Source organism: Hypomesus nipponensis, chromosome 15, assembly GCF_054491055.1.
Source record: "Hypomesus nipponensis isolate SF chromosome 15, ASM5449105v1, whole genome shotgun sequence".
NCBI lineage: Eukaryota > Metazoa > Chordata > Actinopteri > Osmeriformes > Osmeridae > Hypomesus > Hypomesus nipponensis.
Window position 1 is genome coordinate 8818583 of NC_140375.1, and position 15818 is coordinate 8834400.

General features: G+C 36.2%; 2 protein-coding genes across 2 annotated transcripts; one reads left to right on the plus strand and one right to left on the minus strand.

The window, feature by feature from the left end:
- Positions 1 to 314: 314 nt before the first annotated feature.
- Positions 315 to 3576, minus strand: LOC146257373 (uncharacterized). Its single transcript, XM_084673504.1, has 11 exons — positions 3504 to 3576; positions 2659 to 3006; positions 2024 to 2128; positions 1781 to 1831; positions 1553 to 1633; positions 1443 to 1466; positions 1202 to 1324; positions 1057 to 1104; positions 894 to 950; positions 775 to 804; positions 315 to 370 (listed from the first exon to the last, which is right to left on the minus strand). Exons 1-11 carry the CDS (start codon positions 3574 to 3576, stop codon positions 315 to 317), a joined length of 996 nt encoding a protein of 331 aa, XP_084529630.1.
- A 2019-nt stretch (positions 3577 to 5595) lies between these two features.
- Positions 5596 to 14846, plus strand: LOC146257374 (integrin alpha-E-like). The gene is made up of 31 exons (XM_084674588.1): positions 5596 to 5708; positions 6126 to 6228; positions 6331 to 6416; positions 6535 to 6608; positions 7401 to 7506; positions 7750 to 7872; positions 8177 to 8298; positions 8630 to 8784; positions 8905 to 9061; positions 9233 to 9365; positions 9523 to 9593; positions 9751 to 9877; positions 9978 to 10114; positions 10235 to 10372; positions 10546 to 10764; positions 10917 to 11050; positions 11290 to 11429; positions 11513 to 11667; positions 11823 to 11942; positions 12081 to 12148; positions 12268 to 12397; positions 12497 to 12592; positions 12845 to 12924; positions 13161 to 13238; positions 13353 to 13422; positions 13499 to 13600; positions 13709 to 13744; positions 13816 to 13902; positions 14060 to 14146; positions 14274 to 14384; positions 14477 to 14846. Exons 1-31 carry the CDS (start codon positions 5681 to 5683, stop codon positions 14528 to 14530), a joined length of 3327 nt encoding a protein of 1108 aa, XP_084530714.1. The 5' UTR covers positions 5596 to 5680; the 3' UTR covers positions 14531 to 14846.
- The last annotated feature ends 972 nt before the right edge of the window (positions 14847 to 15818 follow it).

The following is a 15818-nucleotide window of genomic DNA, read 5'->3' on the forward strand; positions in this document are numbered from 1 at the left end:
GATGGCATAATTTTGACAAAGCAGTTTTAAATATTTTATGTTGAACTCAAGTAGTTCTTAAAAAATAAAATAAACACTGGATGGCAAACTATTTGAAAAGTTTAATAATAAATGTACTATATGGTCAGGAGCATTTTGGTCAGTATGTACAGCTAAATCGAGTGTACATTAATAAATACAAACATTTTTATTGACCATGTAGAAAACCACAAAGCGATGACTGTGCAGCTGCATGTAAGCGTTCAGGAGTTTTACATAAATACCTTAAAACACTCTTAAGTTCAAAGTTGTCTGATATTTTACCCAATCATCCTTTATAAGTTGAGCTGATCCATGCTGTTATTGTAGATAGGGTTTTCATATTCACATTCTGGAAAGAAAACACACACAAATATATACAGTTCCTGAAAAGTATTCAGACCCTGGACAAATTGCCACAATAAAATATCATTCTATGGGATTAACTGAATTTTAATAATTTATTATGGAATTGTAATTGCTCAACTTGAATAATTGTGTTAAAAATGTGAATCCCATTATTTTTTATTTTTTATTTTCTCTGAAACTGTATTTGATCCTCACTGATTTTAATCCTCAAAATGTAACCCCATTCAAATTCAGTTCTTGTGATTTTTAAGTTGGTAAATATTTACTTTTGAATTGGTCAGAGGTCTGTGAATGCTTTTGAAAGGAACAATACATTTCTGGATAACAAAATTAACATATACTACAAACAGTATGACCATGATAAGCAATAAGAGAAATAGAACTTACTGTGTTTGGCTCTCTTTCTCCAAAAACTTGCTGCAATGGAGACAGTATATAAAAATACAATCTTACAGCTATGGCTTCTGATTTTAAAAGCATAAAAAAACAAAAAAAAAAACAAACACCTCTTTGACCGTTTCCCATTGGAGATCTTGCTTGTTGGCTGAGCTCTGCTTGATTTACTGGTTTTGCATTAAAGGGTTTGCATAAAAATCAACAACTGTATTGTATCATCATTGAAAGTGAAATGCTGCGTAACATTTTGACAGTGATTGAAAGTTGACTAACCATAGGAATGTCGTCCAAGACTTGTTTGACGTAATCTGCTAAAGAGTTCTATATAGGGAGAAGTTACAGTAGGAGTTACAAAACATATGTACTGTTTTGAGACATGCTTTGAATGTGTATGTTCCTCGGCATGTGCTTTGATCACCTCTATGAAATGTGACACGGAGTCTTCTCTGACTTTCATTTGTGGATTGATTATCTTGAGAGATTGGGACATTTCTGGTAACATCTGGCTGTTGATTAATAGTTGGATCATGCTCATTGTTTTCTGTTAAAATAAACAAGTAACGGTTCAATAATGATCCAAAACAAATTAATTCAACTCAATTGAATTTTTCTAATTACATTAAACATGTGTTTTATGAAGAGGACAAACCACCACTCACCATAAATGATACCGCCATTGGCATCTCCTAATGTAGGGTGAAATGGTTGAAATAATTATGAAACAATCAGTTTATCTTAGCTTCAGCTTGTGTGTGTATGTGTGTTATACCTCTCTGTTGTTGCTCTTCACCTTGTCCTACATTTTCTTCACATGCAATGACCTCAGGGGGAGGGGCGCTGGCCCTTGTGCCTGTGATATTAATATGAATGTATGTATGAATGTATTCATCATACTGTGAATTGTAATTATTGTGATGTTGACTTGGTTTAATGGATGTTATATCCCAAAGGCTAAATGTACGGTTTTCATAATTCAATAGAAGCTTAGAGTTCAGACCTGTGTGGAAGTCCTCATTTTCATAGAAAGGTTGGCTCTTTTTGCAATGCCCTAAAACAGTACAAAAAAATTCTGTCAATTTCTTAAAGGGGACAACCTATATCTAAACATGGTGTAAATGTATACGTTTCTGTCAGAATTGAAGTTACTTGCTTAAATGAACAGTGAAGTGTGTAACAAACCGTTATGGATTCACATTACTGTTACTCAAGTGAGATGATACAGTAGAATACATGCTCTCACCTGTAAATTTCCAATGAAAGATGCAGCATGTACTCAGAAGTAGAATGAAGATGACCACTCCAGTGGAAATGTAAAACAAACGCATTACATTTTTGTTCCAAGCCCCTAAGTTTAGATAAAAGGTTTTATTCACATGCGTCTACAGGAAATGCTACCGAGAGATCTACAACCCACACTAGAAACAATGCTAGTGACAGAAAGTGGTTGTGGAAAGGAAAATTGACCACGCAGAATTCTTTTTGCAACCTGTTTCACTGGCCGCATTGTGTTGCATGTGACTTTCTCCTTCAACTGAAGCTCCCTTTAACTTTTACCATTAACAGTTTTAAGCCAGTTACTCCACCTAAGACTGAACGTCTCAATGGTGGTATTTAGGACTTGAGCAGTAACAGTACACCGTTTTGATTCAACTTAGTCACACTTGAAATGCTTGTTTTAGCATCAAATCACAATACTTGTTTTCCCCTGAAAATCCCTCTTTTTTATAATTTGCCAATTAATTTCCCCATGATAACATTATCAGGTGAGATAATGACGACAGTACAGAGGCCACATGACCTACCTGTTGCACACAGGCTGCAACACAACTCAACACTGTAATACTAGAAACACTCACAGAAATAAAAATTACTTACCCTCTTCAACTTTGGTGAGCTCCACTCTACGGCACTCATCTCCCCACTCACAGCAGTACCAGCCAAGGTCAGTGTCCTGAAGGACATCGATGCGGATAGAGTAGTTCCCAAGTTTGCCCTGGCTAGGAAAGGCTTTCACTCTACCACTTCTTGGGTCCTTGAAGTCAGTCTGGCCTTTGGCTGTGATACTGACGAGTCTAGAACCAGGAGGTTTGCTCCAGAACACCCACTCCTGATGGGAGTTGTTTCCAAGCCAAGTATCTTCGAAGTTGCAGTTGAGGAGCACTGTGGAGCCCAGTGAAGCCTCCAGAGTGGTCCTATCACAGGAATCCAGACAGTTGTTCTTCCCTAGAGATGGGTGGTACAGGAAATGCTTCAAATGAAAAAGCACAACATCACATTTTGTGACACCTGGGATGGAGTGGCTATTGATCTACCGAGATTCTCTCTAGGAACCTAACCATAGTGGACATAGAGAGGACATGCTCCAATAGCATTGGTTATGTATATAGTATCTGATCTGAAGGTACTCAACTAACCATCCCCTAACACTAACCTTGCTTGTTTTTGTATACAAATATAATAGCGGTTGATAGGTTGAGTACAAAAACTCATCTTAGCTTAAATAAAAGTAATTTTGATCTGCAAGATGCCATTTGAAAAATATTGTTGCATAGGTTTTGTTTTGGTTTCTATACTTTTTTGTCTCACATAACCAGAAGACTAAAGACTAAAAAGAGTCAGTGACAACTAAAGCTGAAGAACTGACTTGAAGTCAGATAAGAAGTAATCAACCTTAATAAATAAATGTAAATTTTCATAAAATAAATTACGTAAGCACTTACCATTTGCAGGAACACACATATAGCACAGGACTATACAGATAATACAATGGTTAAAATTGAGAAACAAGAACATTCTCTAACGTTGTGTAGAACAACTCAGTTTGAATGGAGTCAGTAAGAAACAGAGTGGGTGAAACCATTGCAGTGGAGAATGTAGGTGTTCCTTAACTGCACATCCTTCCTCTCCCCCACCCCCTCAAGCCTTTACAACAAATATAGATATGCAGGGAAATGTTGCATTCTTTAATGTGCTATCTGCATCTATTTACTATATCAATTTACTGCTATATATTTACTGCTTGATTCATGTATTCTTTTCAAAACCTACAGCACCTTGACAAGGAGGGGCACGCTATAAATAACTGCATTGCATTGTTATTGTTCTTTCTTGAGTTCAAAGGTCACACCCAAAAGTTGTGTTTTGCTTCACTTGAAGGAAAAACAAGAATTCATGTTTAAAGTGTGTTAGTAAGAGTAATCCAGGCATAGTATGAGGCAAATGAGTCCTCTAGTTTTGGGCTTCTCAGAGCTTGGCCAATCCCCCTCAAGTGGAAAGTTGAAAACTTGATGAGGAGATGTGGAGATGTGGAGATGTTGGGATGCAAAAGTAAAGACTTGGGAGTGGCTGGTAGTAGTGAGGTATGTATATTAGGCTACAGAGTAGCTTGAGTTATACATTGGAATAACTGATGAGTGTCAGGCTGTATTTTATGTAAACAGGTGCCAAGATGGAAATTGTGGCTTATCTTCTTCTCTTAAACCTCAGTTGCTTCTAACTCATCTAACTCTCAACTTCATTTTGTTTTAGGTACCAGTGTGAACTGTAGCAAACGCAACAAAGTAGTGGTGAGCTGACATTTCTGAAGACCACAGTAGCTTCCTGTTGCAACTAGGTGACATAAGACAATGTGGCCTTACAGGCAATGAGCAGCACAGATGTAAAGCACAATCTCTCATGGGCCTGTGTTGGAACAGTTAACAGTTAAACTCGCAGGTAGTGAAACACTTTGGGGAATTAACACATCTACCTTTAGTCTCTGTGATGTACTTTGAAGTCTCTCTTGGGGGAATTTCTTTACATGTATGGCTATGATATCATTTCAAATGTAGTATTTTGTGAGTGAATGAGTCATATCATTAGAAGGAAAAGAAGGTGTCCCTATTCAGTTGACAACCTCTATCTTGCCTTAACATCGTAAAATCAACAACAATTGGAGATAATGTACTTTGAAATACTACAGTACATTCCTGCTACAACAAAAACAACAAAAAGATAAACAACATACTCAACGTACATAAATGTTTTTCCTTATTTGTAGGGGGTTAAATATTTGGCCAAAAAAATCCATTCCCCTATGGTTTCAAGGAATAGGGAAACTGAACAGTGTATTCACATTAACCAAATTATGCTGATACCAAATCAAATTGCAGTTATTTTACTTTTATAACTATTTAATAACATAGCAAATTAATGAAATCAATTACAAGGCGAATATGTTAATCAACATATGCAATGTGTGACAGTAGGTCACACAATGAGGTTGGAGACAAGTAAAGAGTCCGTCCAGCAACTCCATATTTTAGCATATGAGAGGTGGGGGCAGGGTACACCCAGCCTTACAGTATCACCAGGGAAATGTGATCTGCATCAAAAAAACAAATGGGAAACTGTCCACATTACTTCCTAATACAACCAGATGTAACTTTTACTCACACAGATGGTTTGCATTCAGAACACTTATGGATGTCTCTATCGGCTTGTCCAAGTCCACCAATTCTAAACTGGGCAGGGCAAGACTATGTGAACTGAACAAACTGAATATTTTGTTTTGGAATTTCGCTTAACACATGTTAAAAACATTTATATGCTAAAACTGGTTTCTTATTGCAGACCCTGGACTCAATAACGTTGTTGTGTGCAGTCAAGTGTAAGAGAACTTCTGCAAACATGTCAAATATTTTCAGTTCTATGACAGTAGTGAAATGTGTCACTGTGAACACTCATAAATTAAGTGTGAGACTGAAATGCTTTGATGTCATACCATATCCTGTCTAACTTCATGTGAACCACTTCCACAATCTGTAGACAGAACAGAGCAACAGTTATTTTTTTGAACGTTATAAAAAGTCCAGGAAGTGTTGAGAGTTTCTCTAAACTGTCAGAAGTCAAAAGAAACATGATTGTGGGAGTCTTATTGCTGTCAGGTATGTAGGAACAGTGGTCCCTCTTTATAGGACACCTAAAATGTTTTACAGAACACTATTGAGTGTGGTTCTTAACAATTTGTTATTAGTTCACTATTTCCTTTGCTGTATTTTTCTTCAAAAAGTGAATATGGGCCAAACTGATGCCACTTTGAGCATTTAGAATACAAAAAAATTACTACATGAATGTACAGCATTATTTATTATAATTATGTTAATACTTGTCTTATTCTAATATGACATATTCTAAATCTGGATATTCATTCACATAAAATGTATAGGTGAAATTTGTGAGTGATATTAAATGGTAATTTGCCATTATTTACTTTGATATTTTTTTACATAGGATACAGTATTCTCTTTGTGTTGACTAGTTATAATATCATGTTCAGACAACAGACATGTTTCATGTTACAGTTATCCACACAGCAGCTGGGTTCAACATTTTAACAAACCCTATAAGGACTTTTCAGGAAAACGATGATTTATTTGGACAAACCACTGTTCAGTCCAAAAAAGGGTGAATTTTAATCTGTTCAAGTATAATCGTACTTCAATGTACATCATTTACACAGTACAGCTAGTTGTTTTACATTACAGTGTAACATTTGATCTTCTACAGAGCCTTGATCACATCTCCAAATTCAAGACCACCAGCAGTGTTTAATTGTACAATTGAGGCCATGTGTTCCAAAGTTCTACTCTCAGGTACAGAAAATAAAACACATACTTCTTAAAGCTCAAATATCTGAGTGTCCAGTCAACATACGTTCATTTTAGGTAAAGGGTAGCTTTAAGTTTCTACTGTACTTTTGTTTGGTTTTAGCTCCTGCAAAGAAAGGGCTCAGACCTATTGTGTCAGCAGCCAACCATTTGACACAGGACATTGAACAGCACATGGTAAGTTTATAAAAAGTAAACCGATTCCATAGATAACACATTTGAATTTAAATACTGTTTAAATCTGTGACAATGCATGACTTACTGCATCCTTTGACATTGATAAACACATTAATAATGTTTCATGACAGATTATGTGTGAATGCAAGACAGTCTGCTGACAAACCACAGGTTCCTCTTCTTGGAAACATGAGAGGAAATGTGAATTCAAGATTGTGATTTAAATAATCTTGTTCAATGCAACTCATTCTAAAGTTTCTTCTTTGAATTCATAGGTCAGGAGGAGTTGAATTAGTTATTCTGTTCATTGGTTTCAGTAGCCTAATATAAGTCAGACTCATGAGCAGTATGGCCACCACTGTAGTTATACTCAGAAACGAGAACACTGTGTCTCCACATGTTCTTTTAGTGTAACTGTTTATGAACCACATACTGTTGCACACATTGTCTACACTGTAGCTGAAAATATACAGTATATGATATAGAATACAACATTTAGTATACAGGCTACTGCTATCAAATAGTAGTTGATAGTACAACTTGTAGTGATTGATGGTACTGCTATCAAAAATAGGTTGATTCTTCTTTGATGTCTTTTGAACATTTATTTGATGACGGCTATTGCTTTGCCCGCTGTCATTTACAATGCAGTGTTTGATGTTGTTTGTGATATCCTGTTTGTCCATTGTCCTTCACTTAGTTGTTAAATCAACTGAATATTCTGTTAGCAGTGACTATCCGATTATGAATCATGATCATTGTCCTGCTCATCCTCAACTCTTCTCCCATCAGTTTTGTCAGCAGGTGAGGAATAAGGTGACCATGAATGAGGATTTCAATGGAAACTGTGGCATCCTCATTGCTTCAAGGATAGAAGGCGTCAACCCTGCTGCACTGGGTAGGCAGTGGCATCACAGTAGTAACAATAGTAGTAATTGTAACATATTCAAACACCATGCCCTTGTGTCACACTGTGAACCTGATGAATACATTACTTTTACTTGAAATCCAACTAATAACTAATGATAAATTATGCATTGTATGTAAAAAACTAACATAATGCATGATCGCCTATGGTGTACAATTGTGTACAAACTTAATAGTAAAGGAAAAATGCTGCTTGTCACCTTTTTTCTTATAGTTGTTGAACAACTGGGAAGAAACATCACCACCACCACCACCACCACCACCACCACCAACAGCAACAACAACAACAACAACAACAACCACAACAACAACAGTGAAGATGATGAGGATGAGGATGGCATGATTCTTTATTAACCATTTTATTCATAGATGAATACAGTCTGATGTTTCTGCTGTATAGAAACAGTTTTCTACGGTGGCAGAGACTTATCAATGCTTTTCAAAAGCCACAACACAAATGCAAAAGCTGCAACACAAATTTGAGCTTTTGCATTTGTGTTGTATCTTTTGCAAAGTGTTGACACATCTCGGCCACTTTGTCAACTTTCCAAGCCTTTACCTTTTTAACTCCTTCACCTCCTCAATAGCTACGATGTTAGATTTTGGTTATTATACATTTTAAATAACTTTTTTTCCACTAGATCCTGGGACCGAAATTGCATTTGTACTTGATGGTTCTAATAGTCTCACCCCATACGACTTTGAGAAAGCAAAGGAGTTTATCTCTACTGTTATGAAAAATGTTTGGGAAAAGTGCCTCAATGTGAGTACTGTGTGTACTATATGTATGCAACCTCACAGTACACATCAACAAAAACATTTCAAGACTAGTGACACTGATGAACCAGGGCAGACCTTCATGTTGTTGAAATCAAACTTGGTTTGAATGTATAAAGTGTTACCTTCACATTTATATATATATATATATATATATATATATATATATATATATATATATATATATATATATATATATATATATATATATATATATATATATATATATATATATATATATACAGAAAATGCTGTGTTTGTATATATTATGAGAAGAAAGCTTTCTTTAAGATTTATCAAAAATAATTTTTTTTCAGTGTGACTTTGCTGTACTTCAGTATGGGACAAATATCACAGCTGAACTATTGCTAAAAGATAGTATCAGCAATAGCAACAAAGCTCTTCAGACAGTCTCAGATATCCAACATCTCAAAGAAGAAACATTGACTGCTTCAGCCATAATCAATTTGTGGTAACGATTACATTAATACAAATAATGGTATTAAGTAGAATTAAATTCCAAATTGTTATACATTTATGCATTTGACGTTAAAATCGTTGTTAATATTTGTTTAAATGTTTCTCTTTTCAGTGAACATGTTTTTGTTGCCGAGAATGGGTCAAGAGAAGACTCAAAGAAAATAATGATTTTGTTGTCAGATGGGGCAATCACCTATCGGGATAAAGCAAATCTACCAAAAGCTCTGGATTTACTCAAAAAACAAAACATTTCAACATATGCTATTGGGGTAATTTTTTGTTAGCCCGAATAATCCTTGAATCATTGTTCAGTTCAAGTTGATATTTGCACCTATTAACATAATAATAATAATAACAATTATAAATAATTATTACTTATAAATTGGTATGAATGCCTTACAATTAAGATCATTTAATTTAACCAAGGAAATAAATTACAGGTTGGTAATGATACAACAACAATTGATGAAATGAAGACAATCGCTCCAGATAACCATTTTAGTGTTTCGGACTACAAAGTTTTGGACAAAATTCTCTCTGAGTTACAGACCAGTATCATTAAAGGAATTGAAGGTACTGTAATATTGTGGGGAAATCTAGTATTGAGTTTTATGTCGACTAATTATCTTAATTATGTATACATGAAGTCAGTCACATCATGTGTGTATGTGCATGCACTTGATTGTAAATTGCTGTCTAACCAATTGGCTGTGTTGAATTTATAAATAAGGATTAAAGCAAGGGGCTGGATTTACGTTTCAACTTGCTGAGGCTGGATTCAGCAATCACATGGCACCTGATGTAAGTTTCATGGACAAATCCTGTTTTGAAGCCCATTGTTTCAAGAGCAAATAGACAATCTCCAATCAATAGAACAACTTCCTAATTTTGGTGTATTAATGATTCTTGGTATAATTTCTCCAATTAGTCATTACAGCAGCAACATTTATGTTTATAGGGGTTCCTTCTGTTTGGAGCTGTGGGAGCTTATGACTGGAGCGGGGGAGTCATACTGAAGCACCGTGAGCAGAACACTGTGACCTTCTTAAATGGGTCCTCTAGAGAATCATGGTTTTCCTATTTAGGTATGAACCTTGGAAAGTTTGTGTATCGTGGTGTTGTTTGTTTCACCTCATATTCCCATTCTAATGTATTAATACATGTGTGTGTGTGTGTGTGAGACAGGTTACAGTGTGATATCAGCGGCGGATTCCTTTGAGACTTTATACATCTCGGGGGCTCCTCGTTATAACCTGACAGGTGGGGTATTTGTCTTCAGTGCTAAATCACATGAGCTGATGTCAATACTTCAAGGGGATCAGGTTAGTCAATGATTGTATCTGTTTTTTTATACATTTTGGTTTTAAGTCGATTGAGTCTATTGGCTGTGAGCATTTATAATCCTATCGCTTGAATTCCAAATTCCTTTTACACTATTGTAGGTTGGCTCCTACTTTGGATCAGTCCTATGCGCCCTGGATACAGACAAGGACAGTGAGACAGACTACCTGCTCATTGGTGCTCCACACTTCCACAGAAGGGGCGAGGAGGGTAAAGTGTATGTGTACAGGCTTCACCAGGTAAGTGAGTGTCAATTTGTTTCAATTTGTATTCATACTACTTTACCATATCCACTGCTAAAAAGCCATTGCGTATTTCTATTTTGCACTGCAAAGGTGGTGTCAAACATCTTCAAGACATGTCTCCTAACAGTTGTTTTTTGAGGGTGATTATGATTATGTTGTGTGCTCAGGGAGTATTTTTGAAGGAAGATTGGGAGTGGCAGGGTTTGGACAATTACGAGTTTGCCAGGTTTGGGTCAGCCATTGCCACAGTGGGCGACCTAGATGGGAACAGATACAATGATGTGGCTATTGGGGCTCCTCTCGAGGAAGATTCTGACTCAGGGCGTTCTGGAAGTGTCTACATCTACAACGGAATGCCTGGAGGGATAATGCATGAATTCACACAGGTGAGTCTTTGGAGATAGGGAAGCTACTTTGTTACTTTGAAAGAACGAAAACTACATATACAAACTCTGAAACTACATTTGAAATTGATAAAGACTACACATATGGTGTTGACATCATATGTCATTTAAAATCTTGTCCTACTGTCATGCAGAGAATCTCAGCTGGAGATTTTGACATGAAACTTCGCCATTTTGGTCAGTCTGTCAGTGCCTTCTCTGATCAAGAAGACAACCAGAGACAAAAGTACATTAGTATTGGAAGCCAAGGCAAGGTCACTGTACTGGAGTGAGTCCAATATTATGTTAAATAGTTTCACGTGAACAGCATAAAGATATTATTTTTTTAAATTGCTAGAGAAAATGTGTTGTTCTTTGTCAACAATATTTCATATTGGACGGTTCTATATCCTGCCTGTCATCTCTAGCAGCTCTGTTGACACTAGCATAATTCTGCACGTTGCCACTGAAGCAGTTTATTTTAGTTGAGGATGGTACAAATATTAATTAACTTTCTATTTGTTCCAGAACTCTGCCCGTCATTGCCTTTGAACCACAGTTAATCTTGAAACCTGACACAATACCTATCCATGAGCAAACAAACACTGTCCCCACCCGTTTGATCAACTTACACATCTGCTTCAACTCCAAAAAGGAAACAATTAAATGTATGTACAGTATACTGCTTTGGAACGGACACTTTAGGTTGATTTTAAATTACAAGTTTTTGATAAAGTTCTTTTTTTACCAGCTGGTGAAAATCTTACAATTTCCTACATCATTCATCTGGATGCAGGACAAAAACAAAAGCGTCTTATTTTTAAAGATAAAACAGCCAGAGAGTCAAATTTCACATTGCTACCTGATACTGAATGCCTCAGAAGTCCAATCGAACTGCACTTTGAAGTAAGTTCTAAAGGTGTCAATTCATCCTTGAAAAATGTTAATCGTTAATAAATTAACAAATCATTCAATCGTTTTAATAATTTAAAATGAACTATTGGCAATTACTGCTTATCTAACACCTGGCGACATCAATTTTGTCTTTCCCCTTCACCCAGGGCTGTTATGACTGTTTCTCACCCATAGAGGTCAGGTTGAAATTGAATTTGCCCTTCAAGACAACTTCAAAACCTATTCGAATTTTGGATGCACTTAGTTCTACTGATGTGGCTGAAAAGGTTAACGCATGTTTTAGAATCTGAACAAGTTATTGCCAAGTCAACCAGGAAGACAAACTACCCTTCTCTTTGTGTAGAAACATAACTTACTATAAACTAATAAAACCATCCATCCCCTTATGCATTTTAAATCTTCAGATTGAATTTCAGAAGGACTGCAAAAGTACATGTGTCAGAAACATAAGCCTGTCTGATTCAAAACTCAGGTAAGTCCAATAAACATTTAAAATGTCTTAGACATTTTCAACCTACCAAGTATAGCTGTGTATAAACATGCCTTCTGTTTTAACTATTCAGTTTCCCACTCTTTTATCTTGCTTATTAGCCATGACAAGGTTGTTATTGGTTCCAACCAGAATGTGATGATTTCGTTCAACTTAACCAACCATGAGGATGGGACTTATATGACAACACTTTTTCTGACATACCCCAACATTCTCCTCTACAACATAGTTGTACGTTTATAGCGGTAATTTCATCTAAAACAAACTCAGATCCTAACCTCTATAGAGGAGATCTAGAATGACGCCTAATAACTTTGATGTATTTCTCAGAATTCACAAACACTGGGTTCTGTTGTTTGTGAGGTCCAAGACACATCCCAGTTGAAGTGTTGTCTCTTAAATCCAGTCTTCAGGAGAAATGATCAGGTAATTGGGCATCTGGGAGGTGAATATTGTAGTGGAGATTGATGTGGCACTGTTTGGTAAAAAAAAATACAGACTGCTCCTTGGCACTAACCATTGACATACTGTTAGAACTGTGTGCTTCTGGTTGTTTGTTATCTGCTGCACTCACTATATGTATTACTCATACAATGCTTTGGAGAAAAGCATCTGCTAAATGAATGAATACATCATAAGTCTTATTTGTCTGACTCTTAAGTGATATGGTTTCTCCAGGTCAATTTCGACATCATTTGGCAACTGGCTGACAAGAAATCACAAACACAAGAGGCTTACATCATTGCTAACTTAACCTGGTTTGAAATATTTGGTTCCACATACATCTAGTAAAAGCTTTGTTTAAAACACACTGAGACTTAAAAACATGTAATAATCTCATACTTTTGACTTATACTGTTGAATTATTCTGTCAAACTACATCAAGTGGTTATTGACAATGAGGGACCTGTCCATTCTATAGCTTGTGTAAATGGATTTCCAATGACATTGCGAACTGCTACTTAAGAAACTTTACATCCGACGTGTGTTTAAGTGAGAATGGATTGCAAGTGTTGGATGCCAAGAAGTATCACTTTGGGATAAAGAATGCTTTAAGGGTCCAACTGACTGGGTGAGTAATAATAAAACTAATAACAACTGAAGAACAAAATGAAAGTGGAGGCCTTTCAAGAAACATGAGAACATTATTATTTTTAAACAAGTTTATGCTACGATCCTGTTCCAGAGAAGCTTCGCCAAACTCGCTGACAATCACTGACACTGAAGAGACAAAACAGCTGACTTTCACATTTCAGGTATGTTTGTAATGTCATAGACTTGAACACCACTCTGTAATCTTGCATCCCTATTCAACCTTCTTAATCGTTCCAGCTCCACGGCAAGAACAATCACAACGCCGTTCTGAACGTTTCCATTGTTATAACAGTGGAGGCTGATCACACTGACTTCAAGATCAGCCATATCACACCCAAGGTATGTCAAAAACAAAACTGAGCAAAAAAAATTGACAACCAAAGACAGCAAAAAAAAACGCTTTTTTTTTTGTCCAATCTTTATCATACTTAATGATTGTGTTTACAGGACAAATGTGTGCTCCCTGCAAATACAGGAGTTAAAGTTAGTACTTTTACTTTCATCGTTTTTCAACATTGGTTTGTATGGGATATTTACATGTCCTTTTTTTTCAGAAATTTGAAAAATATCTTATCCACTGTGCCATGACAGACCTGAAGGATATTGAGATTACAGCTGAGGCTAAGATCAAAGATGTGCAGGTGGGTGTACATTTACTGGATTCATGTGCATCCTTTTAAAGGGGTGTAAAGAAATACATCTGTCATTAATGTCGAATAAAGACAAATCTGTGGAATGAGCAGTACCATGCATGGTCTATTGAACTCATATGGTTGCTCTCTGCTTTCCTTCTTTCAGAGTGCATCTGAGAAGATTACGGCTGAAGCAACTGTTACATTTGATGAGGATCTATATGAAGCACTGGAAGTTAAATACAAAGAAATGGTAGATTTCAAAAAAAAATTACATAAAGTTTGAAAAGAGTTACTTCCACAAACATAAATAGAAAACAGTTTTTTCATATGAGGACTTTTTTTTTAACTCTTTCAACTATACCTGCGTTGGTCTTCAGGTTCAAGTAACAATTAGGAAGCTTACAATAGAGAAGTCCGTGGCTGCCATCATTGGGGGCTCTATCGGAGGCTTTCTGTTCCTGGCTCTCATCATGTTCCTACTGATCAAGGTATGGTTGAGGTCTCATATAGTTCATGTATCAGATCATGCATTCATTATGTTAACCAATAACTATTTACATTTTCAAAATATTCTTTACAGTGTGGCTTTTTCAAGCGCCGCCATGAGAATGTAGTGCAATCCAATACCAGCTAGATGAAACATCCACTCCAAAACTTCTTATCCAGCAGTGCTGATGTTGCTTCATTTTAGTTCATAATATTTACATGGAAGATTACTCGGAAGATATGTGTTGTTATACAGTGTTACAGTTTTTGTTATCTTTAAGCTATACATAGCATGCTATCTAAGGATTCAGTTTAGGTTTTAAAAATGTACAGTAGGCTAATGTTAGCAATGTTTTGTAGGCCCTACCTGATCATTTTCTTATTAATTCATGTTTTATATTATAAAAATGTTTTGCATTAGTCAATTAACTGTTTCAAATTCTAAAACATAAAGGCTACAAACGAGTTCCTCCCGTGTTTCATTCTTTCAAACTTGTAGCACAAAAACAAACTGTTGCCCTAATCAACTGTCGCACATAATATGGAAATATTGAAGATATTTTGATGTATGCTGTTTGTATCACCATTCCATAGCCTACCTATAGCCTAAGGAACTACGCGTCCAGGTCGTACTTCAGACACCGCAAGGTGCCGTGCACCCTGGCCCGGTGAAGTATTCCAATGGAATTTGATTCTAATTATTTGAATAGGAGTTCGAATAGGGTGTGTGATAATAATCATTGGTCAATGCATTCGTGAGCCTTTTAGTTTGCTTATTGGTAAAATCAATGAGCACAATTCCGAAAAGGATGGCTATTCGATGTAACTTTGATGACACCGAACTGCGACGACTGCAGCTTTTTGTTTCGCTGTGTCTGCAGATGGGCTACGATTGCCGTCATTGCATAGCCTTCGTTTATTGCTGTCGACAAACCGGTAAAATGTCCGGGAATGACTGGAAAACACAGTTTGTTTCCTTGTTTGACTATAAGACTGAAAAATATATAATTGCCAAGAACAGGACAGTCGGCGTTTTATACAGACTTGTACAATTATTCATCATTGGATACATTATTGGGTAAGTGACTCGGCATGTTTTTGTACTTACTTGAACTGCTTAAATCTAAATGACAGAAAAAGGTAAATGCTTAGACTACTCATCGGGAGCCTACACATAGCTGAACTGACATATAACATTTCTAATTGAGAGGTTTTAGGCTAAATATAGGCAACTGCTGGATCGCCTGTCGTGTCACCAGAATACTTGATACAGATTAATGATTAATGAATCATTGACTGACTGGCATTGGCCACCTGTGCACAATCACACTTTTTGCATGATCTGAAAACATTAAATTACTTGCTTTGTTACCTAATGCTTATGACGTCAGTATGGTAGATTGTCTTGGCTCAATGTTAAAATACGTTATTTTTGG

Excerpts from the sequence above, each read along its gene's own strand:
- LOC146257373 (XM_084673504.1), bottom strand. The coding sequence starts at position 3,576 with ATGTTCTTGTTTCTCAATTTTAACCATTGTATTATCTGTATAGTCCTG. Across the intron at positions 1,634-1,780 it reads AAATGAGGACTTCCACACAG|GCACAAGGGCCAGCGCCCCT; the intron begins GTCTGAACTCTA and ends TTAATATCACAG. Across the intron at positions 1,325-1,442 it reads CAATGGCGGTATCATTTATG|AAAACAATGAGCATGATCCA; the intron begins GTGAGTGGTGGT and ends TTATTTTAACAG.
- LOC146257374 (XM_084674588.1), top strand. The coding sequence starts at position 5,681 with ATGATTGTGGGAGTCTTATTGCTGTCAG. Across the intron at positions 13,239-13,352 it reads TTAAGGGTCCAACTGACTGG|AGAAGCTTCGCCAAACTCGC; the intron begins GTGAGTAATAAT and ends ATCCTGTTCCAG. Across the intron at positions 13,903-14,059 it reads CTAAGATCAAAGATGTGCAG|AGTGCATCTGAGAAGATTAC; the intron begins GTGGGTGTACAT and ends TCCTTCTTTCAG.